Genomic DNA, 27,363 nt, shown 5'->3' with positions numbered 1-27,363 from the left:
ATCAACAAAGAAACAGAATGAAGCGGCTTCATGAACAAGGAGCTGACTTTGTTTCTGAGAACAGAGGACATGTGGTGGGTCTAAGTGGATTGCTCTTATTAGAGAGATCATCTCTCTATATGTCCTGTGAAAAGGTCCACTCAAATGGGCAACACTGTTCTCCGACGCCAACTTTTCCGAGGCACGAATGCTTGGCCTGTAAAGGTTGAGTTCAATTGGCTTGTCTGTGCTGTTCCAGGCGACATCCTGCAGTTTGTGTCCATGGATTGTCTCTATGAATGCAAAACATTCTTCCATATCCCAGTCTGGTGGTTTGATAAGGAGGGAGGAAACGTGAGTCTGACTTGTGTCTTAATAAGAACTGTTCATCCACATAAATTAGGTAATCGTGATGGAATAAGATTTGTTAGGTAAATATATTCATCCTCAATGATCTTTTATCTTCTTCAAATATGACATATAATCTTCTTCAAATATGACATATCTTCTTCAGCAGATAGAAGACAACCACCACCACATAACTGACCTCTGCTGGCAGAAGAAGACCACAATACATCATCAATAAGCTTACAGTTCTTGTCAGACTGACTGTCTGCAAGCATGGCTGGCAGTGATATTTAAGCCCATTTAATGAACACCCCTTCAAGACTGGAAGGAAGTCATATATAATATGCAACTGCATGTTGGAAAATTATGTTTGGTTTTCTACATGCAAATTAGGCAAATAAATCTTAAAATAGTCAAACAGCTTTGGAAAAGATAAAGCAAGTACAGAGAAATTATTTCCATCAAATGCTGTAGTCAAAAGAGTGATCACCAGCAGAATCCAAGACAAATTATAGCTCAAAATGATCCTGTCTTATTCTTAACTGAAATAACCCAATCATTTTCATCTTTATCTTCTATTTTTCGAGTATAAATCTGGTCTTTTTCCCCTTGTATCAACCATCTTCCTCCTCATTCTCACCTGCCAACTAAGTCTTCACCGCCATTACTACTATATGTTTCATGGCCTGCACCAGCATCGTCTTTTCCATGCAATTAAACATCCTCAGCGTCTACCACCAATCACCATCCTTTTGCTTCCTTCTCTATCTCTTGGAATGAGCAAAGAAGTTATTATAGCAGACCAAAACGTACAAACCTATTCGAGAATAAGAACAGCTACCACCAGCATCAACTCAGATAGATACATGTTATCATGATCACGATGAATTCTTCCGGCGTCATTATCATCCTACTTCAGGTTTGATCATGATGAATTAGTGACGAGATTTTGCACAACAGATAGATACATGTTATCATGATCACGATGAATTCTTCCGGCGTCATTATCATCCTACTTCAGGTTTGATCATGATGAATTAGTGACGAGATTTTGCACAACACCTATACGCCCGACCATGCCATTTAGACGATGTTCTGTTTTTGTCGTGGAAAAGTCAACGCTTTAATGGCGGCTGCTGGAGAATTCACCCGTAGCGTTTAAACGACGGTGACAGCTGCTTCCTTCCTTTCCTGACAAGAAACAGCGAAGTCATAAGTAATAAGATAGACTGGAGATATTATCGTCATCATCATCATCATCATCATCATCATCATCCAGCAGCTACGTGAGGAACGTGGAGTAATGCCTTGACATACGCTCTCCTTGTAGAGATGTATGTATACATGGTATCTAAAGGGGATAGATCTTAAATTCCTGATAGATCTCGCCAACTAAGCTGTTGCAGTCTATAAATAAGTCCTTGTACGTCTTCCTTTACTCAGCTTCCGACCTATCGGCCTCCACCATGGGAACAAAGCTCTGCGGAACCACTTCACTAAGACCCGCTCTCCTCTCCATTATGCTTGCGGTGCTCCTTCCGTTCTCTTCCTGTCACGAAGAGAAGGCCATAGACAAGCTTGAAAGCGTCGAGAGGCTCGTCTTAACGACGGTGGCGGGGCCGGAGAGCCTCGCCTTCGACCGGCGTGGCGAAGGTCCCTACACCGGCGTCTCCGGCGGCAGGATCCTGAAATGGCAAGGCAAAGGCCGCGGCTGGACTGGGTTCGCCGTCAATGCTGGAAACAGGTGATCGCCTCCATGCCTTTGGGCACATGCCTGCTCGTGACCTACTGTGACATGTTGCGTTCATCATCTTCTCGTTGGCAGGAAGGAGTGCTGCGACACTTCTGATGTTTCGCTGGAGAGCATGTGCGGGAGGCCCTTAGGGCTGCAGTTCCACAAGGCGACCGGAGTTCTCTACGTCGCCGACGCCTACTTCGGCCTGCTGGCCGTCGGACCAAAGGGAGGAGCAGCGCGGCGGCTGGCCGCGAGCGCCGACGGAGGGCGGTTCAACTTCACCAATGGGGTGGACGTGGACCAGGGGACGGGGGAGGTGTACTTCACTGACAGCAGCACGCGGTACCAGCGGCCGTAAGTACAGCCTAGCAGCGCTCGCTCGACCTCCATTCGCAGATGTGTTGTATTGCTCTATTCCAGTTCAGCAACTTGGTTGCACGGTCCAAAGAAGTCGAATGGATGTGTAGCTTATATGGAAACCATTACTCCGAGTCTCTGATCGCCATTAATTTCCTTTCTTCTCTTCATCACTCCATGTCTCGAACCGTTAAGGAATGGTGGCTTTCGTGCAGGGACTACATACTGTCTGTCATTACAGGAGACTCCACCGGAAGACTGATGAAGTATGATCCAAGAACAAGGAAGGTGACAGTGTTGAGGCGTGGCCTCCCCTTCCCTAACGGAGTCGCTTTAAGTGGCGATGGAAGCTTCCTCCTGTTCGCGGAGACCGGAAGTTGCAGGGTCCTCAAGCACTGGCTACGCGGTCCGAGGACGGGAGCCATGGAAGTCTTCGCGGAGCTCCCGGGCTACCCCGACAACATCAGGAGGACTGCAAGGGGGGAGTATTGGATAGCCCTCAACCGCGAAAAGATCAACTTGAACGACGGCGGCGGCGTTACTGAAGACGAGAAGGCCACCGAGGGGAAAGCAGCGGCGACGGAGCACCCGGTGGCCGTGAGATTGAGCGGAGAGGGGAATGTGTTGGAGGTGCTGTTGGATGGAGGGGAATTGGCCTCCGTGAGTGAAGTGGCCGAAGAAAATGGAGCCATTTGGATCGGTTCAGTGGACTTGCCATATGTCGAGGTTTACAAGCTCTAGCTTTCACTCAACCCATGCAGGCAGATGGAGTTGTTGTTGCGACTTTTGTCGGTCAGGTTGGAATGTGGCAGCCGAATCACTGTTCATGTACGATGATGGTTTATTTTCATTAAAATCTATGTTTCTTATGTGGAGAATGTCCAACATAGGAGAGAGAGAAAGAGAGAGAGAGAGAGAGAGAGAGAGAGAGAGAGAGAGAGGTTGCTAAAGATGAAACAACATAGTAAGAATAGCTGCAAGAAACAAAGGGAAAGCAGTGTTGAAGGAGCTCCAAAAATGTATTGTTTTTGAGTAATTAAAGAGTACCAATATGAAGTCCAATATCATCTAATTTGCTTGGAGAAGAAATTACACTGTTGAAACACAAATGCAACAGATGCTCCTATCAAAGTGCGTCTAGGCTGCTTCACATCTACAGATTCTGTGAGACCTCTTAGTACAACAAAACTCCCCAACTTCATTTGACTTATATCTAGCACATTATTTCGGATCAAATACAAGCTCTTAACAAATTTTTCTCTAGGGAGATCTGAAAGCCTGACCGGCATACCGGACGTCTCCAAGCTCCTCTTCGATGCGGAAAAGCTGGGTAGCAAAAGTTTGTCCAAGTTAGGGATGTAAAACATAATATGGACCATGATCTTGGCTTTTGTTACTAGTTATCGTAATAGGCTAACACTAGCCGATAAACTTCCTCCTTAAACAACTGCATCAACATACAGGTTTCTCTAAATGAGTTAGCTCGAAGGCAAAGATACATTTCGTAAGCAAGTTTGTTCCAGTTTATCTGTTTAATCCATGAAATCACACCAAAATTAAATACTAAATTGCATTGACTACTTCATTTCATGAAGCTAATGCACATTTAAACAGCAATTAGAAAGAGCAAGGATGTTTGACTACTGCAGATGGTCAATCAAAATTATTCGAGATGCTTTCACTAATTTAAAAAGAGAAGTCAATCCATGCGGTGACCTCTACAAATAAAATTTGTATGCATCCATATAGATCCTAATAAATATCATATTGATGTATCTCAAAATGGGATGTAAGATGCAGAATAATAAAATATGAACAAATAAGCCAAAATTGTAGCTTATGGTTGCATCAGTTAGGTTCACACTCCTTACTAGCCCTGGTGCAAATCCTGCATTTTAACTCTTAGTTGTGGGTGGAATTGCCCCAACCACGTTACTGAACTAGTATCAATAGTAGTAGAATGGGATCTAGTCCAGAAACAGATCACTTGGTTCATGCAGAAACAACAAGATCATATTTGATACCATGCCTAGATGTCATGGGTAGAAGGGCCACGATGATTTATGTTCAGGCAAAGTGTCCATAATGATTTATGCTCGAGCAAGGAACTGAAAGGTTAAGTAAAACTTATTACAATAATAGGATTATGATAGTTATGGTCATGACCATAATCATCATTCCATGACTGTTGTATCATCAACAAAAAAGTTGAATAAAGAAGTCCAGAAGGATTTAATAATATTTTGTGACCAGTGTTCAAATGAGATCAACCCCCAAGTCTTGTGCAAATTTTTGTTCAAATAAATTAAGGCAAAGGAACCAAAAGATTAGTTGGTAGGCAGAAAAATATTAATTCTTTGCTCAGTTTCAAGTTCAATAAAGTTTAAGAGTTGAAGAGCACTACTCTGGAATTCGCCTGTAAATGGTAAAAAGAAAAAGTGGAGGAAAAAATTAAGAGCCTTCTTTAGGAGGCAAATTTCATTTCAATGGCACAGTAACCAGATGTGAAAGAAATAGCCCAATCTTTGATATCTGAGAAATACTTCATAGTTTTCAATCTGAGAAAGAAATAACGTCTTTCTTGTGTTTGGCATATTATGATTCAAATGAGCTGTAGAAACCATAGCCTTGAGATCATCGTAAGGAAATGAGCTTTCGATTAAGTAGCAACAAAAGAAAACTGAGGGAAGTAGAAAACCAGGATATAATTGAACGAAAGAATGACAAGCCTCTTGATACCTGATTATATTTGGCTAGGCGCTCACTTCGACAAGGTGCCCCTGTTTTGATCTGTATAAATCATACAACAGTTACTCATCTATCCACCCAAACATGCCAACAACACTAATGAGAAAAAATGCACAGCGACAAGATTTCATGCCTGTCCACTGGCCAGCCCAACAGACAAATCTGCAATAAAATTGTCTTCTGTCTCACCACTGCGATGGCTAACCATTAGCCCCCAGCCAGCAGCTTTTGAATCCAGAGCAGCTTTAATGGATTCAGTAACAGTGCCAATCTGGTTAACCTACAACAGTCACAAAGGCATTATTTTTCAACATTAAGAAAATATTATGAAATATAATCTATCATTTAAGCATAATTTCTGTCTTTTAAAGGGCAATATAAATCATGAGGAACACCAATGATTGAAATATCGTACCGTACTGGAGTTTCGACGTTCGCTCGGTACGGTACGATACGATACTATATACCGAGCGATATATCGTTCGATATATATATATATATATATATATATATATATATATATATATATATATATAATTCGACGACGTCGCATCGCCTCGGCGACATCATGTTTTCCTCCTCCCACGCAGGGCGACGTTGCCTCGTTTATATATATATATATATATATATATATATATAATTCGACGACGTCGCATCACCTCGGCGGCGTCATGTTTTTCTTCTCCCACGTAGGACGACGTCGCCTCATATATATATATATATATATATATATATATATATATTCCGTCCCGTCCGGTAACGAGCGATCCATGTACCGGTCAACTGACAGACCAGTACGTACCGCCCGGTACGGGCGGTATTATTCGAAACTGCATACCTTGAGGAACACAATCATTTATTGTGCAAGAATTTGAAACAATATTATGAAATATCACTAGGTTCCTTTGTTTCCATGAGACCATTTCTTTTTTAATGTCTGCTGCATCATAGAAGTACCCGTTGCCAATGACTTTAACCTTGAGCTTAACCTACAATATTCACAAAGGCATTATTTTACAACATCAATAGAACAGTCTATTATATTAAGCAGCAAGCACAATGGCTGTCTTTTACAGCCCAATACACTTCATGACATATGAGACTGTTTCCATGAGAACCTTTCTTTTCTGAATGTCTTTTGTGCCATACGAGACTGTCCATCCCTAATGATTTGAACATTGAACGATGAGACAAGAGTATATAAACAAGTATCTAATAACATAGGGCTTCAATTAAATATGGCAATAAGTCTTATCCAACTAACAGATGCTGAGATGAACCATTCAAATGGAAATGAATGAGCATAAGCTGCTTGTTCACAGGATAAATTGTCCACTCTAGTGATATTTACCAAAAAAACTTATGTATTGGTATGCTTATTCACTGGTATAAAAGGATATTACACTTCCAGACATCACCTTTGTTGCATCCCAGAAAATGAGAACAGTAGAGAAAGGAACACAAGGGTAAGGTTGCTCCTTTGCTATCTTGGGAGACCAAGGTCCGAGTCATGAAAATAGACATCTATATTTAGGAGTAAAGTTGCGTATATTGCCCCTCTCCAAACCCCGCATTGGCATGGGCCTAGTGCATTGAGTACGTCTTTTTTTTAGAAAAAGGAATATTTATAATGAGTAACACTATTTTTGGAGTATTAAGTGAGTGTAAGCTAAAAGATGCTACTTCTGTAAAATCACTTTGGAACAAGCATTAGCATAGTTAAGTTATTATAGTCCTATCTGAAAATAGCATTAGTCTAAGCTTCACTGCCATAGATTGATATAAAAATATGTAACTTACTTTTAATAGCAAACCATTGCATGCCTTCTTCTGAATAGCCTTGGCAATTCTCTTTGGATTTGTGACCAACAAATCATCCCCAACAAGTTGTATATCAACTGAAGACAGTAGTGATGCCCACGAGGACCAATCATCTTGGTCAAAGGGATCTTCAATGGACACAATAGGGAAGTCTCTAACAAATTCTCTATATAATTCACAAAGGCTTTGAGCAGTGTAAACGTAAGCTCCATCATTTGGTTGCTTCTTAAAATTTAGATCATATCTGCCATCCAAGAAAAACTCAGACGCAGCGACATCCATCCCAATCTCGATCTGCACTTCAAAGTATTAAAGAAACAAGACTAAGTATATAAAAAAAGGAAAAGCCCAAGAACCAGAATATAAATGACAACAAAACCTGAATGTATCCACCTTTCCTGTATAACCAGCCTTTTCAATAGCATCCATAAGCAAGACCAGCCCTTCCTTATTGTCTTGAACATTTGGAGCAAAGCCACCTTCATCTCCCACATTACATGCATCTTGCCCATATTTTGCCTTGATTATACCCTTAAGAGTGTGATACACTGACATAACGAAAAAATAATAGTAACGTTCAGTTGCCTTACAATGTAACACGAAGAAATGTCACAAACATATAAAAGATATAAAAACTGAGTAAAAGAAACAGTTAGTTGCTTCATTTTGAACACTGCCCCTGCTAAATAATGATACGCATAAAGAAGGCAATAGGAGATTTTTCCTCTTGCAACAAAAAGGAGAAAATTGATCACCTTCACTGCCCATACGGAGAGCCTCTGCAAATGAAGAAGCACCCACAGGCAATATCATGAACTCTTGCATCGCCAGATTATTGCCGGCATGGCTGCCCCCATTAATCACATTGAAAGCAGGAACTGGCATAATGAGCTCCTTCGTTCCTGATAGTTCCTGGATATGCTTGTACAAAGGAATCCCTTTTGCTCCGGCACCAGCCCGGCAAACACTAAGAGAGACTCCAAGGATGGCATTGGCACCTAATTTCGACTTATTAGGTGTTCCATCAACATCGAGCATAATTGCATCCACATCAGCTTGATTTCTGTCAAGGTCAAGAATGAGAGATGCTACATCAAATAAACTCAAACAATCTTTTTTCCTTCCACAGAGACGGCAAACAATGCATGGATGAAGAAATTTGTAAAAGATCAGTCCATTAGTTCCGTCTTTTTAAGTCATTTCCTCAATGAACCCTTTTTTTCTTCTTTTTGAGGAATATTAATCCAAAAATTGATAATATGTCAGACTAAATTGTTTCCATTTGTCTTCTAGCGAGCAGACTAACCTGACATCGACACCGACGAGTTTTGGCCCGAGTATCTCATTGATGTTCCTGACGGCTTGGAGCACTCCCTTGCCGCCGAATACCTTCTTGTCGCCGTCCCTCAGCTCTAGGGCCTCGTAGATCCCGGTGGAGGCGCCGCTGGGGACGGCGGAGCGGAAGAGGCCGCCGTCGGTGACGAGGTCGACCTCGACGGTGGGGTTTCCCCTGCTGTCGACGATCTGGCGGGCCCTGATCGACCTGACGGCGGACTCCCGGGAGGCCGTGGCGGCTGCCGTCGGAGGTTGGGTGACGGCGGAGCCCCGGATCGCGAGGCGACGAACAGACCTGGGGCGGCGAGAGGCGGAATGCAGGGAGGGACTGGGAAAATAGAGGGTTGCGGAGTTTCGGAGGAGGTTGGATTGGGCGAGAGCCATGTCGAGGGGTCGAGTTCTCGTCAGTGATGAGGCTGAGGGGATCAAGAGAGGTTGGAGTAATAGAGGGACGTTCGTGTCTCGAAGCGTCCGTCAATGGCAGATCGAACCAGGTGGGGTGGGTAATGGGAGAGGATCCGCCCCAAGTCCAGTTTCACTCACCATTCGTAATTCTCGGGCATCGGCCGTACACCGATACAGGACCGACCGATCTAAAGTGGGTCCGACCATGTAGATGGACCGGATCCGCGCAACAAATCTAGATCCGAGAGAGAATAGTTGGCGAACTGCATGCGTGCCAATGCCATCGCGTTTGTTTGGTAGTTTACGTGGGAAATCAGAAATGGACGAGTGGGGACTCACCAACGAGATCGACGGTGGTGATGGTCCATTTGAGATAGATAATGGGAGTAGGATCCATCCCCTTGACACATTATTCCTACCGATGTACTTATTCCATTGTAATGTCGTGCACAAAATAACACACTAAATCATACAAATCTGGCATCCTGTGCACTTGGCAACAAATCATGTGCAAAATGCAACTTCAAATGACAAGATAAGCATATACTGTTCTTTTCACCTTAAGCATCAATAAGAGGCTTCATAGTCACTACTCTGAGACATAACTATTACAACATGCAGGGCAGAAAATAAATAGAAATGCAAAGTAATGTATTATAAGCTATAGGTCTTGCAGTTTTACCTAAAGAGAGTATGGCATAATGCTCCAAATGCTGCTGTTTTAGTACCATCAGATACTTTAAGCATCCTATGCAGTATGCCCTAAGCAGACTGCAAAATGGTAGATTACATGAGATCTATTTTCCTGGTCTGAATCTAAAATAAGATGATCACACTGAAATCGAATATTGTTTGTCTTGAATGAAATATGATATAATCTTACAAATACCAACAAGGACCACTCATTTTAATATTATTAAAGCCTAAAAAATCAGGGAGATATAAGGAATGGCTATTAGTTCGATGGAGGATAAAACACAATCACACTCTTTACTGATAGGGTTGTACTAACTTCATGCAGCATCTTCGGAGGGCTCGTCTTCTTCTGGCTTTGAATTGGCTACACCTTCCACACCCATCTCAGCCTTGAGGTCATTGATGCTCTGCTCCAGTTCATCAATCTTGCTTCCCATATCATCAAGTGAACTGAAGTTAAAGAACTACAACATCTTTGGTTGCTCAACGTGGAAAACGAAAATATGCAAAACACAGGAAACATTAAGCCACGATGACAAAACTAACAGATTGTCATAGAAAGATTGAGAATGGAAAATTAAAAAAAAAAAAAAAAAAAACTCAAATTTTAAAATGCAAAAGTGGGCATTTTTCCTCTGCCTCAACAACATATTTTAGAAAACAAACCATCAAAGGAAGTAAGAGGTTACATATAGAACCATCAATTCAATATGAAGTAACGAAGAAAGTATAAAACTTAAATCCATTTTTTAAATCCTCAATTTGATTAACTTGTCCTTGCTTCTAAACGTCATCAGACATAACTCTTATGAAAAAGGCCAAAACAATACTCATTATAATTGAGGATCTTTTGTTTGTGAGTTGCATTTGCTTGAAGACTTGAACTAGATTCACCTAAAATGTAGGTTGCTCCAACAAAGAATGAAAGAAAGAGAAGAAAAGAATAATTAGAAGTAAGTCATCTATGACACTGAAACTAGTCATCTGAGACTAGAAGTTAACTTTATCAATCAAGAAAAAAGAACATCAGTTACTTTATAGAAACTAAAAGATCTCAATCAAGAAATTCATTACAGCCACAACTTGCAGTCTAATTTTAGTCCTCAAATTCTTTTTCTACCAACAGACTCGGGATCCAAAGGCTTTGTATCAAATCTGACAAGGAATTTGGCAGGCAGTCAACCTGGCCTCAATCTTCTAATTTTGCAAGAAAATTTCTAATCTAGCAAATAACAGAGAGTAAGAAAAACCCAGAAGCTTTTTGTCAGGTGGAACTGTCAAAAGCCCTATATTATTACTTGCAGCTTCCTTCCATACACATGGATCATTTTACCTAGATATCAGCATAGCTCAAAAGAAAGGGAGCATACAAGTTTTGTCTTGGGAAGCAATTTAACCAATGAAAAGCATAAATGCACAAAATGGAATGCAATCGTAATTCAAATTTTATAAACTGGTCATTTCTTTCAGTTGTAATAGTCTACTAGGCACATGAAACAATTCGGATAAAATTCAGCAAAACTAACATGTTATGATTGAACAGAAGCGGCAAAGTCAACATGTACAGTATAGATTATACATAAACATTAACCTATCAGTTCTCAGATCCAAAAGGCAACCAATTACGGACAAATGCTATCAAATATTAGCCAAGAAGACTAGTCAGTACATGAGAAGATGTAATTCTCCCTGTAAAATCCAGAAGCCACACTGTAGTATTTGCCCCTCAAAAAAATCCAGAAAGTGGAAACATCCTGCTTTAAACTAGGTTATCATTGCTACCACAGATTGGTAAATAGGATATTCTTTGAAAGAATGCTGTCAGACATTGCTTGGAACCTATTTTGCTGCAAATAACCATTTATCCATTAAGAAAAAGGAGAACATATATGATTTGTAAAGTAAGCATAATCCTTGCCTAGAAAAGTCAAGAAAAAGTTACCATCTGCACAAGAAGGTTTTGGACCTGCAAAGACCCAAGAACAAGGAATTAACAAAAGGAATTCATCTCCATAACAATCTTACTATATGTATATGCCAAAAGAGTGGAGTAACTATTACTACTAAAGCCCAAAGAATGTGTCTCATCCAGATTAAAAAACAATTGCAAGTTAACAATATATTGTATATACATCTTTAAAGAGAAACAACCCTGGAAGTATACTAATTCGCAAGTTTTTGTCTCAATAAACTCAAAACACGTGAACAAAACAAGCAAGCAAGATGACAATCTCCATGAAATTTCAAGAAATATACAACACAGAACTCACAAATACAGTCATGTCAGCGGTGCTCTGTGCTGGATATTCCGAGTCTTGATCAGCCTGCAATATCAACTGGCTGAACTCATCAGTCATATAAATGATGTCATAGAAAATAGTCATTATGTTACCTCGTAACACAAAATATACATTGGATATAACTCACAAGTCGAGTGTAATATACTTTAATAATGAAATCACGGTAACATGACATGGAACATCTCATTTGAGTGATACCAAACATCAGTTAAAAAAAACCAACAGCTAATGAGGACGATGATGGTAATCAGGCCACAAAAGCAATTAGAGCCTTTTAAAATTCAACTTTTTTCCACACCACAGAAAGTAGCTCACAGAAGAATCCTATGGTGTTGGCATCCTACGTTATGGACATCAGTTCATAATCAAATTCTACTAAGCACTTCAATCTATGAATCGAACATAACAACATATAACATATCATATCACGGAATAAAGCAAAATAAACCTCTTCAGAATCCCTAAATGAGTTAACATATCATATCACAACACTTCATTCTTATAATGCAAAATAAGAACTACATTAGCTTGTCAGAGTCAAACATAACAACATGTCACAGAAAAAAGAACTCCTAAATGTCGGCACTTTACCAAATAACATATCATATCAACTGAAACAACAAAGCATAAAATTAAGACTAGTTTAGGTTTAAATCTGAATTCTAATATGTTCAGTCTTGTTTTCTGTTTTCCACCACAATTCACAAGATTTCTTTCGGATTATAAGCCTCGTAAAGAGATGATGTGACGTAGGAGAAGAGATCAGAACAACAGTTTCCTACGATTCTCAAAGTCCAATCAAAACTCGAACGAACTCCAGAGGAAGATGAGATCCGGAGCAGATATCATCACCCAGTGGACGGTCGGAACGGAAGAGAAAAAGAACAGAGAGAAGAGGGCAATCGATGCATCCATGGTTCGATAGGGAATTCGGGTAAAGATTTGGGTGTAAAGGAGGCCTTTATGGAGCTGACCTTGACGCCTCCGGGGTTAGTGGCAGCCATCGCCCGAAGCCTTCCGTTTCCTCGCTGCTACGCCTCCTCCGATGCTTTTGGACAAGGGAAAGAGTCAGCCGGGCCGACGGTGGACAATATAGTTATCAATATAACGGCCGTTATAATGACGAATTCCCGAAACCAATACCCGCAAAAAACCGTTACAGATATATTCTGCAATGTATCTGTCAGTGAGACTACAGGAAAAAAAATAGAAAAAAAATAAAAGTCTAAAAAAATATAAGAAGGTAAAATATTAAAAAAATAAATATAAACTTAAATTTTGTTATATCAACAACAAAAAAATATTATCATTTTTATCCTCTAAAAGAATTTGCATGTAGATAATGATAAACCTCATGTATTCTCTAAGGTATAAAAAAATATACATCATTTTATTTATTAATTATTATAATCTAAATAGTAAATGATAATGGTAGGATCACTCACATGTTTATTCTTTAGTTTTAGTTTTTCTATTTTAGAAACAAGTTGGTTCCATTTAGTAATATGATTTCTAAAACACAATCGAAATCATATCCGATTAAATTTTTATCATGGGCCGATACTTTGAGATATCGTCCGATAAATATTTTTAGTTCATATCAAAAGTTGATAGTTTTAGAAACTCATTCAACTAGTTTTAACCATTTTGCATAAGTCGAGGGTTTAGAATTTCATTCGATAATTTTAAAGATATCAACAACTATCATGACTAATAAATATCTTGATCATTGATTGCATTATCTTGGGATATATCTTATAAAAAAAATAAATTATATGTCTCATTCTTGTCTACATCTACCCCAAAAAAAAAGAGTTGGATGTTGTTCATTGCTATTTCAGGATCATAGTCCCTAAATTGTGTAGCTAAATCTTCAATGTTATGATCTAATTTGTGAAAAATAAAGCCCCTAATACACTTTAGTTATATGGAAACAAATTCTCTGGCAACAACAAAGTTTAATTCATTAGGGACATGTAAATTTTATACAGATTGAATGAGTCTTATAACTAAATATAGACCATTATGATTTTGTTATAAGCCTTGTGACTAAGAACTTCTAATAAAAAACAAAACCCACCTGGAAATTCCAGCAACATCACAACTCCAAATCTCAAATCTTCTTTTATTTACATGAGTTCACAATCTCCTGTCTCCACCAGCCAACTTTTTCCCCATTGTATATCAAAAGAAAAAAAAATAGTAATTTGATAGTTGTGTCTGTAAAAATAGACCTACCAACTGAGTCTCCCCTATTATGGGACAAAGGAGACCCAAACTTCTTCTCCTTCCCTCCTTGATATTGACGGCGGAGAAAGGAGAGGCAGCAAGAGACAATTATTTCCCCCTCTCACATTTCCTACCTCTTGTCTTTTCCTATCTCTCGGTGCAATCTTGTCATAGTTGTCATCTTGGTTTGACAGAAAGAGAGAGGAGAAGAAATAAGAGGAAGATTCATCATTGTGTCATCTCCTTCAATTGTGATTTTTGATTTGACAGAGAGAGAGAGAGAGAGAGAGAGGCATTGTTTCCTCCCCTCTCGACACCTCTGGTCGCAATCTCATTACACTTTGTAGTCGTGCTTGTTCCAAGAAACCGGGAAGCGAAGCATGGTAAAGATCAGCAACAGCCTGATAGGCATCTTAAACTTCGTGACACTGCTCGTCTCCTTCCCGGTCATCGGCATTGCGGTGTGGTTCCGCGTGCAAGCCGCCACGGAATGCGAGCGGTTCCTGCAACTGCCCCTCCTCATCCTCGGCATCTTCCTCTTCGTCGTATCAGTGCTGGGCTTCGTGGGCTCATGTTTTCGTGTGTCCGTCTTCCTATGGATCTACCTCTTCGTGTTGTTCCTGTTGATCCTTGCCATGGTTGCCTTCACGATGTTCGGCTTAATCGTGACCAATAAGGGTGTCGGACAAGCGATAGTTGGGAGGGCGTACAAAGAGTACAAACTCGACGACTACTCGCACTGGCTGCAGAAGAGGGTGCGGGATTGGCCGACCTGGAATGTCATCGAAGGCTGCTTGAAGGAGGCGAAGGTCTGCGGCCAGCTCGAGGGTGCCGTCGGCATGAAGGCCACCGAGTTCTACCGGAAAAACCTGTCGCCCATTCAGGTATGTCTTACGTTCTCTCTCTTTCAACCATCGCAGAACAATTAGTGTGTGATCTGCTGATTAAAAGAAACAAGAAGAGAAGAGAGGAGAGAGTAAATTAGGACAAAGATTTCTTGATGAGTGAGGATAGAGAAGAAAAGAATAGCATCATCCGGCCTAAACCCTAATTTTGTGTACTTCAGTCTGGTTGCTGCAAGCCACCGAGCTACTGCAGATTCACCTACGTAAATGCTACGTACTGGACGACGCCAAAATCTGGAGCAGTTGCATCAGGGCTCGATTGCAAGGCATGGAGTAACGGCCAGGAGAAGCTGTGCTACTCCTGTAACTCATGCAAGGGAGGTGTTCTGGCAACTCTCAAGGACGGGAGGAAGAAGGTGGCCATCGTCAACGCGGCTCTTCTTGTGTTTCTCATCATCACCCACACGGTGGGCTGCTGTGCGTACAGGAACAACAAGTCTCGCAACCATTACCCTCCTTACTACTATGGGGGTGCGCATCACTGATTCAGTTTGCTCGGTTAGTGGTGGTGGTGGTGGTGATGGCAATGGATTCTACTTTTGATTCTTTGGTTAATCGTAAGGCTACATATGTATTTCTTGTACTTTTGGTTTCAAGATTTATAGATTTATCCTTTCTAAATTCTAAACCATTGCATTAATTTTCTTAATTCGATAGTTGATAAGACCCTACGGTCTTATCGTAAAAGAAGAAAGAGCTTTGATACTAATTGATAAGACCCTAAAGTCTTATCGTAAAATGCTCTGATATCAAATGATAAGACTTTAGGGTCTTATCAATTGTTATTAGAGCTCTTTCTTCTTTTACGATAAGACCTTAGGGTTTTATCAATTGGTATCAGTGCCTTATTATTTTTTTTCATTTCTTTTATGATAAGACTTTAGGGTCTTATCAATAGTAAGTACAGCCAATTAGCTTTATGGTCAACAAAAAAATTCAGTTTTCAAACCCGTGATAACCTTTTGATTTGATTGCATTCTTCCTCATTCATGACATGAAAGATTTGGAATTTGAAAACTCATCCCATTAATTTTTATACATTTATCAAAGATTACCTAATCTATGAAGGATAAGATTTTTGTGATTGGATCCAATTAAGAAAGGGATACAATATAAGAAAAAGGCAAACAAAAAGAAAGAATAGAAAAGAGAATATTTCTTTTGGAGAAAAATAGATTGGCCGGAGTGTGATTAAAAGAATATCTGTGGAAAATATAAAACAATATGACTAGAAATTAGAGAATATTGTCAAAGAGAAAGTATGATTAATGATAAAGATCAAAATAAACATGTTACAATTATTCTAGTTTATAAGTCTATAATCTCCGAATCATGTTTTGTTATATTTGAATACGACGGTTTGTTATTTTAGACTAATTCTTATCACTCACTACAAGTGATAAAATTATTATACTTTTTTTTTTCTAATTATTCTAATTTTCGATTATCTCTCATCTCCTTTGATTTTTTTTATTTTTCAATTCCTTCGTGTAGTTGACATCGAAATATTTTTCGCTCTTGTGGAAAAAATTATTCGGTTGTATTTTTGATGGTTTCTATAAAATCTTGAAATTAAAAATATCGATTGAAGTGCTCATAACCTACTCTGGCCGATTCCAAATTGCTAATTTTAATGGCTCGTGAGAGATCATAAACTGTTGACAGCCAATCTTTGAGGACCCAAAGGAGGTGTCTTCCAATTCAGTGCAATTTAGTCTGACTTCAACATAGGTGTTCAAGACTCAATTCATGTGTAAGTATGTTAACTTGTCTAGTGAAAGTGATGTGGATGGTCATGTAAGTAAATCCATCATGCGTTATCTGATGTAATTTTCATCTTTCATGGTTGGATTATTCTCTAAAAGTTGATCTGAGCCAAGAGCCACAGTAGTGCTTCAGTTAATGGTTGAGAATTATATCTAATTAATGTTACTCCGATCCCTTAATTAGTTCAAATTACTTTAAATCCATCATTTACTTAAATGCATAAAATGATAATAGTATATATAAATTATTGAAAGCATCAGTGACCTTAGCTAGTAAAACATCAAGGTCTCAGACTTTGAATCTCGTCTTCATCATTTATTCTTTTAAAGTATTAATAATAATATAATTGATGTGCCTCTTTTATTAGAACAACAATCAATACCATGCTCTATAGTACTCTAATATCATTTATTTTTTTGACCTTGAATCTTTGATATAAGATGTTTAAATCTAAATTAATTATAGTAGTATATACATGAGATCTTTACAAGTCAATCCAAGACTTCGTTTAAGAGACTGCATATATATATTTTCTCTCTTGTATTTGCTTTTAGCTTCTTGATTGAATTAATGAGAGTATAGATATCATAAGAGCTGCAACAATTGTCTGCTCATGATAAACTGTACAGCAAGTAGAACAACATTAGCTGACTTGTGTAGTCAGTCCTTTTTCTTGCCTTGGAAGTGAATTCAAATTAGTGCAGTTTCTTCACACTTACTACTGTGCATTTGGTTAGTTCCTGCAATGAGGCTTATACTGCATTAAAGGTTCTGCTGTCACAATCCTGACCTATCAGTAACACTGCTGGAGCAATCCTAATTTTCTTTTTTCCACCTTATGAATTCAGGTAGAAAAAAATAGATAACTAAATCTACTAATTTATTTCCAGCTTATGAACCCAAGTCCACAGCAATGGGATCATGTTCACAACCCTTGGTTTCTGTGTGCTGCACATAAGTTCCATGTTGCCAAGCATGAAGTGACATCTGCTTAGGTTAAAAAAAACATGAATACAATGAGTGCAGTCCTTAGGATAACACCTTGGACATACCCATGACCACTCACCTGTCCACTCAATGAGTGGACTCCTTACCTTTCTCAAAGTCACCTTTCTCAAAGTCTTACATTGGATCTAAAGTTTTTTCCTTTTCCCTTTTTTTTATTTTCTTTGTGGAGAAGAAAACTTAGATATTCATAGGACCAATTATCGAATGACATATATACAAGATTTTGTACAAAACTTATATTAGTCATTAGATCTCACAAAAGATTTAGATGGTTCGATGCGGTATGTATACTACTCGATATAAGATCTATACATTCAAGATAAAATTTGTATTGGATGATAAATTATTTTTTTAACTCATACATACGATAGTATTGACATATCAACATATTGATTCGAGTTACGATTGGTAAAATCCAATCCTCAAAATTAAAAACTTTTCTTATAAGGATTGTGAGAAAGCATTCATGTAGAGTGTTTGTTATCAATCATTGAAATACACCTTGTTCAGAAAATAGAGTGGAGGACCACTCTCCATCCTTTAGCTGAGCATATTTATTGTCATTTTAATTTTTTTCTTCTTTATTAAAATAAATACTATCTTGCAATTAAATTGAGTCTTCTTTTATTTCTAGAGACTGAAATTTAGAAAGTCCAAAAAAAATTACAAAAAGAGGGGAGAGGAGAAAGGGAGAAAATTATAATTTTTTTGTTTTTATACATTTGTGCGCGTACATTTCTGTGAAGAAACACCTGAAATTCCACATAAAATACTCTTTTTTTTTCTTTTTTTTTTACATTTGTGTGCATATGTCAACATAAAAGGATATTTGTTTCTCCTATTTGTTGTGCCTTTTGACAGATCTTGACATTAGGGGAAGGTAAGAGGAGCACTACTTCATGCTCCCACTTTAGTCATCCTACCCAACCCCCACTGTATATTAAAAACATCCTACTTGATGTGCTTTCTTCTTCTCCTATTCCTTGGATATGGTGTCACAGCAAAGATATACATCTTATAAAGAAGCTGCAGAGATCATATTCCTTGTTGTTGCATATAATGTCAAGGAAGCTCCAATCCTCTTGGACTCAGAAAATGCATCCCAGCTAAGAAAAAGAAGGGAGAGGGAGAGAGAAAGCATAGCCACATTTCTTCATCACCCCTAGTTTGAGATAGAGTTAAATTATAGAGACCATCCATTCTCCTTTCTCTTCATCATCTGGGACAGCAAAGATAGGAGCTCAGAGTGGTCCAAAAATATGTTCATACAACCAAACAATTTTGTGAGGAAATGTAGAGAGAGAGAGAGAGAGAGAGAGAGAGAGAGATTATCCCTATCCTCCAGAATAGTACTGATTAGAGAATAGGTGGCCACTGGATGCCTTTTGTCCATCTCTCTCTCTCTCTCTCTCTCTCTCTCTCTCTCTCTCTCTCTCACACACACACAAAGCAACAAATAGAAAAAGAAAATAAAAAAGAGTAAAATTATGCTGTTCATACTGGATAGGGTTAGACACCCACTCCAGCCAAAAGACATTGTGTTTACAGTTCTTGGTTGGCTTAATTGTTCATTATCTAGCTTTATGCAGTTGATAAAATGTTAGATGTCTGCAGTATGTAGCAGAATTTTACTGTCACTGCATGGTTAGCTTTGATGAATGACTAAGTGTGTCCTTCAGTGACAGAGACTGCACAAAATGGTAGAAATGACAAAAGCTTCTGTTGTCATTCACAATCATGCACACTTTTCTTTTGATGATCTATTCCTGCTACACACAATTTTTGCCTATAGGAAAGAAATCTTGTTATGAGCTTCATCAGAAAAAAAAATGTCAAGTGAACAATTGCTTAAATCCCTTTGCCAAAAGATAATTTTGATGGTTTATATCAAATAAATACACTATGTTTTCTGAAATCATGCTGTTGAGAGCTCAATTGCAGTGCCTTGAATAAGTTAACCTGATGAAGGGATCACTATGAATCAGCACAAGATTAAAAACTAAAGCTGAAACATTATGCAATCTATTCTTCAGATCAATGAGATGTCATCAAGAAAGAGAGTTGATAAGCTGGAAACGAAGTGAATGTTAGTTAATTCTTCTTTCCTGCCAAGCGAAGGAAGTTTTCATGGCCTCCAAAGCCTCATCAGCTAAATCACCAAGTAGGTAGAGATGCAATGTTAAAGAAAGAGCAGCCATGGAGATCCACTGGAATCCAATTTCCCTCAGTGGCTGATACTGTGGGAAATGGAGGCAACATCAAGCCCCTTGTGGTGAGGCTGACACAGAGACCCATTTGACTTCCCTCATTGGGTGGCTGCCCTCCTCCCATCTGAACACCAGAAATCAAATGTTGTGTAATCATCACACAAACCTGCTGCAGGTGAGAAGCAATGGTGGTGGCATTGGTACAGAGAAGTCAAATGTGTTTTCTGCTCTTCTTTTATTGGAGACTCTCTCTCCTCCCATCCCCTCTCCATGGACCACTACTACATCATGTTGAGGAATACAGCATCTAACTACTGAAACCAAGGGAGAAGTGATCATATACAGTTCTGTACCACTGGGTTTGCATTGTTGGTAGGAGAGGAGACCCAAGAAGAAGTTGTAATCAGTAGAAAAAGGGAGGAAGGATTCTCCACTACTTCAGTGGGGCTCCTCAATCCACTCGGACAACACCTAAGGAAGATGAACTAAGCTGAGAAAGCAGTCTCTTAATTTGCCCATGCAATATATATATATATACATATATACATATATAATGAATTAAAAATAATTAACTGAAATAATTTCGGATCAGAGCTCCACTAACGGTGGCATTAGGAGTTCAATCATCTCAAATGGTGTGACTTGTGACCCTCAATTTCAAATCTTGATTGGTGAAACCAAAGGTGAGACAAATTTAATACATGTCATGACGGTTGCGTGCCCGAACCCGAACTGCACTGCGTTACACATGTTCGACATCTGTCCTCATGACATGACACAATTCGATTACCAATCAAGTGTGACAGTCATATTCATCGGATATCTGACATTAATAATTAATTTAACTTCGATATCGTCGTGCCCTTTGACAATCTAATTGGAAATTTTAATTAGATGATAGTTCGATTTAATTTAATTTAAGTGGATCGAATACACATAATTACCTAAAACAGTCCGACCCGTTCTCGTCCCCCACCCCCACCTTCCAAATGCCCTCTTTCTTGATTCAACCCAACGCACCCCCCGTGGCCCCGATTGTGGTCGGCGGTGGGGCCCACACGGGCCACCCAACCCTGCCTCCCCATGTGCTCCTACCGCGTGTGGTGCCTCTGCGTCTGGTGGCCCCACCCGAACACCTGTCATGGTCCCACGTCAACTTCGTCCGCGGTGGGCCCGCCCTCCCCGGTGTGGTGACCCCCACGCCCACGCCCCCTCCCGCGCCTTGACTTGTTTCACTTCTTTAAATTTTCAATCTATTATTATTATTATTATTATTATTATAGATAATTTAATATATTTGCAATCTTTATATTATCTCTTCCCTCAATACTTATATATACATAAGCATACCCACTCAAAACTCGTAACTATTATTTCTTAATCAAAATCTAATTTATTGCTTCCAACGTTTTAACCTGAATTAAAATTTGGGAAAATTCAAAAGTTAATAAGATTTGATGTTTTCTTTGGTCTGTAATCGCATGCGACAATCAATCAAGGCAATCTAGTCAAGATAGCAATCAAATTCCTATTGTACCGGATGGAATTTCTTCTTTCCCTTCTGAATTCATCAGTTAATATAAAAAATATAAATGATTTTTGTCACCATCCAGACTTTCATACTATATTCGTATAATAATACTTATATCTATCGTACAATAAATACCATGTTGTACAGTAGAAGAAACAAACAAACTCAGATCTACTTTGGCCAACCCTTCCCCGTTCCCCGTTCCCCGTATCCCACAAGTCCCCATAAATACGGATCCAGATCGGTATAAGATAAACCGAATACCTTATCCCCACGTCTCGATCGCAGCCATTCCCCAACTTCACCGTATGGACTACGCTATCCCTGCGATGTTCCATGTTCACACATGTTATCCTTCCCCTATCCCGTGATATCCCAACACTCATTGTGGCATTTCCGTCACACCAGGCAAACTCCCCAGCTATAAATCCACGCCGTCGTCCCTTCCCTCAACTTTGGCCGCGAAGCCTCTCCACACCGAAAGAAGACAAGAACAACGGAAGAGAGGCCTTCTTGCTGCCGCCGGAGTCCCCGGCTCCGGCCGTAACTCCCTCCCGCCTCCTCCTTTCTCTCTGCCTTCGTCGCTGTCGCCGGGCTCTGACGCGGCCTCCGACGAGGTCTCGGTGGCGGAGTTGGGGGATCTCGAGGAGGCCGAACCCTGACAGGATTGCCGCATGATGGGGTTTTCTCTCTTTCTGATGAAGACGTCGACGAGGCTCCTGTGGAGTACGTCGTTCTTCCGCCACAAGAGCATCGTCTTCTTCTGAACCGATCAAGGAGACCTCCTTATACATATAGATATAGCACGTATTGATATTGATCTCGATAGACGCTGCTATAGCAAGCTTCGATCTTGGTGGAAGAAGGAGAGGGGAGAGAGATCTCGTCAGCGGCCGCACTGATCTGTGTTCGAGCTAGGGCGATGGACTCTGGCCGTCTGATCTTTCATTCCTCCTTGTCGCACGGCCACCACGGGCAGCAGATGATCCTCCTGGGCGGCGGCGGCCCGGTGTTCGGAGGTGGGTTCCTTCGTTTTTCCGATCTTGTCCTCGTTGGTGCTTGTTGTCGTGTATGGGTCGGTTGCCCGGCGTCAAGTTACTTAGTAGGGGTATTTTCGGAATAAAAGGGGCGGGACCAGCTGTGTCTGCGGTCGAGGGCGCGAGCAAGCGCCGGCCCTTCTTCACGTCGCCAGACGAGCTACTGGAGGAGGAGTACTACTACTACGACGAGCAGCTGCCGGAGAAGAAGCGCCGCCTCACGCCGGAGCAGGTAATTCTTCTGCCCATCGCTATGTTCATGTTGCGTAGAATTCAGAAGTTGATGCGAGGACACAAGGAAGAGGACATAATGCCATGGACGGTAACTATAGTTTTGCTTGTGAGAGAACACTTCCACAGGGCTGTAATAAAAGGTTTTGGTCTTTTCCCTTAGCATATGACCTGTTCTTTGTTGTCGCTTATTGGGACACGGTACCACGGCCATGGGCGGGCGTGCTAGTTGATTCCCAGATCACATGTAGGTCATTGGAACTGGATACGTGTTAGATTTAACGGAGGAATATGCTTTTACTCTTCCAATGGTGCCATGGAGGCCTCCTCCGCCCCCTCCGTGTGGTTGACCGATGCAATAGGTTGTCGTATTTGACGCAGCAACTAGAATAAGTAATCTCCCGTGTTGGGGTGTTGGTCGACTTCCGGATGGTTGTGATGTGCTGAAGTGAATGATGTTGAGGTTGCGGCGATGAAAGGTACACCTGCTGGAGCGGAGCTTCGAGGCGGAGAACAAGCTGGAGCCGGAGAGGAAGGGTGAGCTCGCACGGAAGCTGGGGATGCAGCCAAGGCAGGTGGCTGTTTGGTTTCAGAATCGCCGCGCCCGGTGGAAGAACAAGCAGCTGGAGCACGACTTCGACCGCCTCAAGTCCTCCTACAACACCCTCCTCGCCGACCACGATTCCCTCCTCAGGGAGAACGACCGCCTCCGCTCCCAGGCATACACACACACACTCTCTCTCTCTCTCTCCTCGATTCCAAGATAACACCACCTTCGTCGTCAATCGTGTTCGACGAAATGGTTGGCGTTGGCGCCATTGGAGAATGGCCGCCTTCCTGTTGCTATGGTTAACCGCCATTGGTGGCAAATCCTTCAGGTGATCTCACTGACCGAGAAGCTCCAGATCAATAAGGCTACAGCCCCGACGGCAGCCGCAGGGATCACCGGGACAAAAGCGGGCGACCATGCCGCATCAGCTACCGACCTCGCGTCCCTGGCAGTGCAGAAGAAGGCGGAGGACAGGCTGAGCACGGGAAGCGGCGGGAGCGCGGTGGTCGACGCGGAGTGCCCGACCCACCTGTTGGACAGCGGCGAGGTGTCCTTCTTCCCCGAAGGCTACCACGGCGACGTAAACGACGCGGCTAATTGTGACTGCTATTACGATTCGATGTTCGTGGGGGAGCACCATCATCACCACCACTACCACCACCACCACCAGGAGGATGCCCAGCTGGGGTTGTGGGTTTGGAACTGAACAGAACGAGCACACGGTGTCACTGCAGCTTCTTCTTCCTCTCCCCCTCCTTCAGTAAGTATCTATGGCTACTACTAGTACGTGAAGTATGAGTTGTAATCTGCGGTATGCTTTGGGATGTGTACAAATGTCTGGAATAAGTGGCTGGAGGCGAAGACTCTCCCTGTGCATGGTATTATTATGTTCTTGACGGTGTTGCTGCCGTTGCGGTTATGTTGTTTTGGGGATACATTGAGCCAATCATAATCATGATCAAGTTGATGATGTGCAATTCAACTAGCACTGGATTTTGTGCACGCGTGTGTGTCTTGGAGTGTCTTTAATTATCTTTTTTGAATAATTAGAAAAAATAAAAAAAAGTTCAAAGCATGATCTTTTTAAGATTGACATCAATACTGTCTTCCTCTGTTTTAGTGCTTAATTACTGTAAGTTTCCTGGAAAGAGAAACGAAAGTGAAGTTTCAACTTTTGGTTTGTATTGTGTTTATATTAATGTTAATATATCTTGTGGGAATCTATTGATGTTGCTTGTTCCTTGTGAAAGGTATGGGACATTTTCACAAGGGAAGAACAATTAGATGGTGCACACCATCTTCTTCCATCTAAGTTGCAACCCACTCGCGATGGTTTCAGTTCATGGAATCGGGTTTTAGATGTTCTTTTATCTCTATTTTTTCCTTATTTTTGAGAATAAAGTGTGATTCGTTTTTTACCCATTCATGCCGTACAAAGAACAGTCGGATGGCACGTACGCAGCTTCCCCAACTTTGCGTTGGCATTATTAGTAGAGAGGAAAAGGGAGGCAAGAAGGTCGTCCATAGTGGTAGCTCGTCCAGCCATGGCCGCAGAGACCATCGAGGTGCTTATCCTGTCCTCCTCCTCCATCTCAGTACTGTTACTTAGCGTTGGTGGGTTTGCCCTGATCTAAGTCTGCATAGTTGGGAGAGCTATCAGAGGAGGCTTCCGGGGGGTTCGGCGCCGTAGCAGCATGCAACAAGCGAGCGAGCTGTGTGCTTGGAGAGCTTCGAGGTGGGCGATGTCGGCAGGCTGCTTCCTACATGCGAGCATGCGTTCCATGCGAAGTGCGTGGATGCTTGGCTGGTGCAGACGCCCACCTGCCCCTAGTGCCGAGACTCCTGCAATGGCCGGGAAGGTCTTGAGCTGTTCGAAGCAGCTGTTTGTGAATAGCAGCTGCATGAATCCTCAGATTATACAGCGGTCAATTCAGCGGAACGATCAGCAGCTGTTTGTGAAAAGGACTCGCTGAAAACATTAATCTACTTCAGCAGATTAATTAGAAAGGATTCTGCCAACTGGAAGTATCACCAATCCCCATACAACTCTTGAGCAATTGATTAGAAATAAGACTCATATTCTGCATATAATCTACTTCAGCTGTGAGGTGTTGATTGATAAGTAAATATTCTTCATAGTCAATTAGAAATAGCTGCTGCTATTAGTCAAATCTTCCTTGAAAATTTGTGGGCTAATTTATTGGATCCTTGCACAGTGGAAAGAGGCTTCCAAGAACTAAATCAAGAAAACATGGGGATAGCAACCCCAAGTTGTTCCAAATAGGGTTGGATGGCTCACAATTTGGGCTTCCTTTTGTTGTGTTATTGTGTTCATTCAAAACAGATCCAAATTGTTTCAGATAGGCTTGTTGTTTTCTGTTCTTGGAAGCAGTAACACTAAAACAGATTGAAAAATGCATGTTAGGCAAGTTGTTTTTTGTTTTTATTTGTTCTGAAATTACAAGTGTTTCTATTTTTTTCTTTCAGGTTTTTTTTTTCATTTTTTTGTCATACTTTTTTCTTTTTCTTTCTTTCTCAAATCTAAGCGATGAATTGATATCGAATGTGATGGTAAATCCAATCTGAATCTGGTACATAATTAAAATCTCATATGTTTGGGCTCGAACTCATCGTAAACTCGGTATTTGATGAAATTATATCAAATAAATATATTTTTAATGAGACCACTAAGTTACCTCCAATTTTTTTTTAGAAGAAATTGGATAATTCTATTATTATTATTATTATTTATATAACACAACAGTAATGAAGTAATTTCCAGACCCTTATGGTTGTATTTTTAGGTTATGGGAAGTGAAGTGCAACAGAAGCTAAAGGATTTGGATCATGAGCCTTTAACATCACTAGTTTTGGACCACCCTATCTGGTAGTAAATCAAAGAAGAGAGAGAGAGAGAGAGAGAGAGAGAGAGAGAGAGAGAGAGAGATGTTTCCACCTTGTAGAATCTTTCACTAGATCCAATACATTAAATTAAAATTGTAGCAAGGATGAAATTTATTTTATAATCTTTCTTGCTTCACATTTTTTAGTGGTAGCAAAAGATAGACAAAATGATAGGACTTGTCAAAATTAAATAATGGTATAAGATTCAATAGTTTATCTTTAATGCTAATATAAGTTTAATGAAGATTGTCACAACTTATATGGGGTTCATAAAGAGAACATTCAAATACCACTTTCACATGAGTAAATTATTAAGCATATTAGGATTGAACTTTTGACCCCTTTTTCTTCTAAGGATGACTATTTTATTAATAATAATAATTTATTATTAATTTCTCTAAGGATATGGGGTTCATCTCTCCTTTTTATTAATAATAATAATTTATTATTAGTTTCTCTAAGGATGACTATTTTATTTTGACTTTCTTATATGCATTCAATAGTAAGCTCTACCAATGATGTGTAGGGGCCATCTAATATGGTGACTGATGGATACAAGCACAGCTATGAAACCAAACTGTGTGTTCTCAATGGTGATGATGATATATGACCATAAATAAGATGATGATCTTTAGTTATAAGGACATAATATCTTCCTTCACCAAGCCATTGAATCTCATACCTACTTCCAACAACAACTCAAAACAAGCAATCAATAGTAAGGACCCTATCATTACCATTGTTTTGGAGGAAATAGGCTTCTGTACCAACAAATTACTTTTTTTAAGGTGAAATTATTTATGCATAAATATATTAAAATGATATATCTAAACAAGAGAGTCTTCATATTGAAATAAATATTCATGCATGCAAATCAAGGAAACTTCCATAAGAAAGAATCTTTTGAGTTTTTATCATCTAAACTACCTTCATCTGGTGGTTGATTTCTCTCTTCATCCTGAAGATATGCTGATTTAAGAGCCTTGTAAAGATGACACTCAAACATTTGATCTAATATTTTTGTTGGTCAAGTTGGTAGGTAGAATGGTTGCATGATCCAACCATGGATGCTAGTTAGGTTATCATCAAATTGTTCTTTCTGCACTGATTTTAATATCTCAATTTCCTACCAACTTTATGTACCACTCCTATTGATTTCTATAAACCAATTGTTATAATCAATTTGCCATATGAATAACCTACCTCCTGTCTTTGATGAAACCAAACTGGTGTAGAAAGATACTAGATGGCAGCTTCTGGGATGTGGAAT

General features: G+C 40.2%; 5 protein-coding genes across 7 annotated transcripts; 3 read left to right on the top strand and 2 right to left on the bottom strand.

Annotated features, from left to right (window-relative positions):
- The first annotated feature begins 1,787 nt into the window (after positions 1-1,787).
- On the top strand, positions 1,788-3,288 carry LOC135673093 (protein STRICTOSIDINE SYNTHASE-LIKE 10-like). Its single transcript, XM_065181830.1, has 3 exons — positions 1,788-2,071; positions 2,153-2,416; positions 2,635-3,288. Exons 1-3 carry the CDS (start codon positions 1,794-1,796, stop codon positions 3,158-3,160), a joined length of 1,068 nt encoding a protein of 355 aa, XP_065037902.1. The 5' UTR covers positions 1,788-1,793; the 3' UTR covers positions 3,161-3,288.
- A 183-nt stretch (positions 3,289-3,471) lies between these two features.
- LOC135673092 (enolase 1, chloroplastic-like) lies at positions 3,472-9,416 on the bottom strand. Of its 2 annotated transcripts, XM_065181828.1 has the most exons (7): positions 8,295-9,416; positions 7,744-8,051; positions 7,382-7,536; positions 6,968-7,282; positions 5,301-5,447; positions 5,159-5,209; positions 3,472-3,745 (listed from the first exon to the last, which is right to left on the bottom strand). In XM_065181828.1, the coding sequence occupies exons 1-7, from the start codon at positions 8,705-8,707 to the stop codon at positions 3,680-3,682; spliced, it is 1,455 nt and encodes a 484-aa protein (XP_065037900.1). In that variant the 5' UTR covers positions 8,708-9,416; the 3' UTR covers positions 3,472-3,679. The 2 variants fall into 2 exon arrangements, with proteins under 2 accessions (XP_065037900.1, XP_065037901.1); XM_065181829.1 differs by lacking the exons at positions 3,472-3,745; positions 5,159-5,209; positions 5,301-5,447 and adding an exon at positions 5,859-6,156 and having other exon boundaries at positions 8,295-8,838.
- A 148-nt stretch (positions 9,417-9,564) lies between these two features.
- Positions 9,565-12,801, bottom strand: LOC135673094 (heat shock factor-binding protein-like). Of its 2 annotated transcripts, none has more exons than XM_065181833.1 (5): positions 12,699-12,801; positions 11,695-11,748; positions 11,367-11,390; positions 11,229-11,271; positions 9,565-9,869 (listed from the first exon to the last, which is right to left on the bottom strand). In XM_065181833.1, the coding sequence occupies exons 1-5, from the start codon at positions 12,726-12,728 to the stop codon at positions 9,742-9,744; spliced, it is 279 nt and encodes a 92-aa protein (XP_065037905.1). In that variant the 5' UTR covers positions 12,729-12,801; the 3' UTR covers positions 9,565-9,741. The 2 variants fall into 2 exon arrangements, with proteins under 2 accessions (XP_065037905.1, XP_065037904.1); XM_065181832.1 differs by having other exon boundaries at positions 11,695-11,760; positions 12,699-12,774.
- Positions 12,802-14,311: 1,510 nt separating this feature from the next.
- LOC135675063 (tetraspanin-8-like) lies at positions 14,312-22,033 on the top strand. The gene is made up of 3 exons (XM_065185330.1): positions 14,312-14,837; positions 15,020-15,329; positions 21,780-22,033. Exons 1-3 carry the CDS (start codon positions 14,334-14,336, stop codon positions 22,031-22,033), a joined length of 1,068 nt encoding a protein of 355 aa, XP_065041402.1. The 5' UTR covers positions 14,312-14,333.
- On the top strand, positions 21,818-24,174 carry LOC135673091 (homeobox-leucine zipper protein HOX16-like). Its single transcript, XM_065181827.1, has 4 exons — positions 21,818-22,390; positions 22,498-22,640; positions 23,119-23,358; positions 23,518-24,174. The coding sequence occupies exons 1-4, from the start codon at positions 22,294-22,296 to the stop codon at positions 23,893-23,895; spliced, it is 858 nt and encodes a 285-aa protein (XP_065037899.1). The 5' UTR covers positions 21,818-22,293; the 3' UTR covers positions 23,896-24,174.
- Positions 24,175-27,363: the final 3,189 nt, after the last annotated feature.

Source organism: Musa acuminata, chromosome BXJ1-5 (genome assembly GCF_036884655.1).
Source record: "Musa acuminata AAA Group cultivar baxijiao chromosome BXJ1-5, Cavendish_Baxijiao_AAA, whole genome shotgun sequence".
NCBI classification, from domain to species: Eukaryota; Viridiplantae; Streptophyta; class Magnoliopsida; order Zingiberales; family Musaceae; genus Musa; species Musa acuminata.
This window is presented reverse-complemented; position numbering and strand designations above follow the sequence as displayed.

Bases quoted from the DNA above. Each gene is read 5' to 3' on its own strand.
- LOC135673093 (XM_065181830.1), top strand. From the start codon at position 1,794: ATGGGAACAAAGCTCTGCGGAACCACTTCACTAAGACCCGCTCTCCTC. The intron at 2,072-2,152 runs GTGATCGCCTCC...TCTCGTTGGCAG, and splicing joins GCCGTCAATGCTGGAAACAG to GAAGGAGTGCTGCGACACTT. The intron at 2,417-2,634 runs GTAAGTACAGCC...GCTTTCGTGCAG, and splicing joins AGCACGCGGTACCAGCGGCC to GGACTACATACTGTCTGTCA.
- LOC135673092 (XM_065181828.1), bottom strand. From the start codon at position 8,707: ATGGCTCTCGCCCAATCCAACCTCCTCCGAAACTCCGCAACCCTCTAT. The intron at 5,448-6,967 runs GTAAGTTACATA...TGACTGTTGTAG, and splicing joins GCAATGGTTTGCTATTAAAA to GTTAACCAGATTGGCACTGT. The intron at 5,210-5,300 runs GCATGAAATCTT...TGATTTATACAG, and splicing joins TTGGGCTGGCCAGTGGACAG to ATCAAAACAGGGGCACCTTG.
- LOC135673094 (XM_065181832.1), bottom strand. From the start codon at position 12,728: ATGGCTGCCACTAACCCCGGAGGCGTCAAG. The intron at 11,761-12,698 runs GTCAGCTCCATA...GAGTTCAGCCAG, and splicing joins CTAACCCCGGAGGCGTCAAG to TTGATATTGCAGGCTGATCA. The intron at 9,870-11,228 runs ATATCCTATTTA...ACTTCAGTTCAC, and splicing joins TGACAGCATTCTTTCAAAGA to TTGATGATATGGGAAGCAAG.
- LOC135675063 (XM_065185330.1), top strand. From the start codon at position 14,334: ATGGTAAAGATCAGCAACAGCCTGATAGGCATCTTAAACTTCGTGACA. The intron at 14,838-15,019 runs GTATGTCTTACG...TGTGTACTTCAG, and splicing joins AAAACCTGTCGCCCATTCAG to TCTGGTTGCTGCAAGCCACC. The intron at 15,330-21,779 runs GTGCGCATCACT...CCGTCACACCAG, and splicing joins CCCTCCTTACTACTATGGGG to GCAAACTCCCCAGCTATAAA.
- LOC135673091 (XM_065181827.1), top strand. From the start codon at position 22,294: ATGGACTCTGGCCGTCTGATCTTTCATTCCTCCTTGTCGCACGGCCAC. The intron at 22,641-23,118 runs GTAATTCTTCTG...CGGCGATGAAAG, and splicing joins GCCGCCTCACGCCGGAGCAG to GTACACCTGCTGGAGCGGAG. The intron at 23,359-23,517 runs GCATACACACAC...CAAATCCTTCAG, and splicing joins ACGACCGCCTCCGCTCCCAG to GTGATCTCACTGACCGAGAA.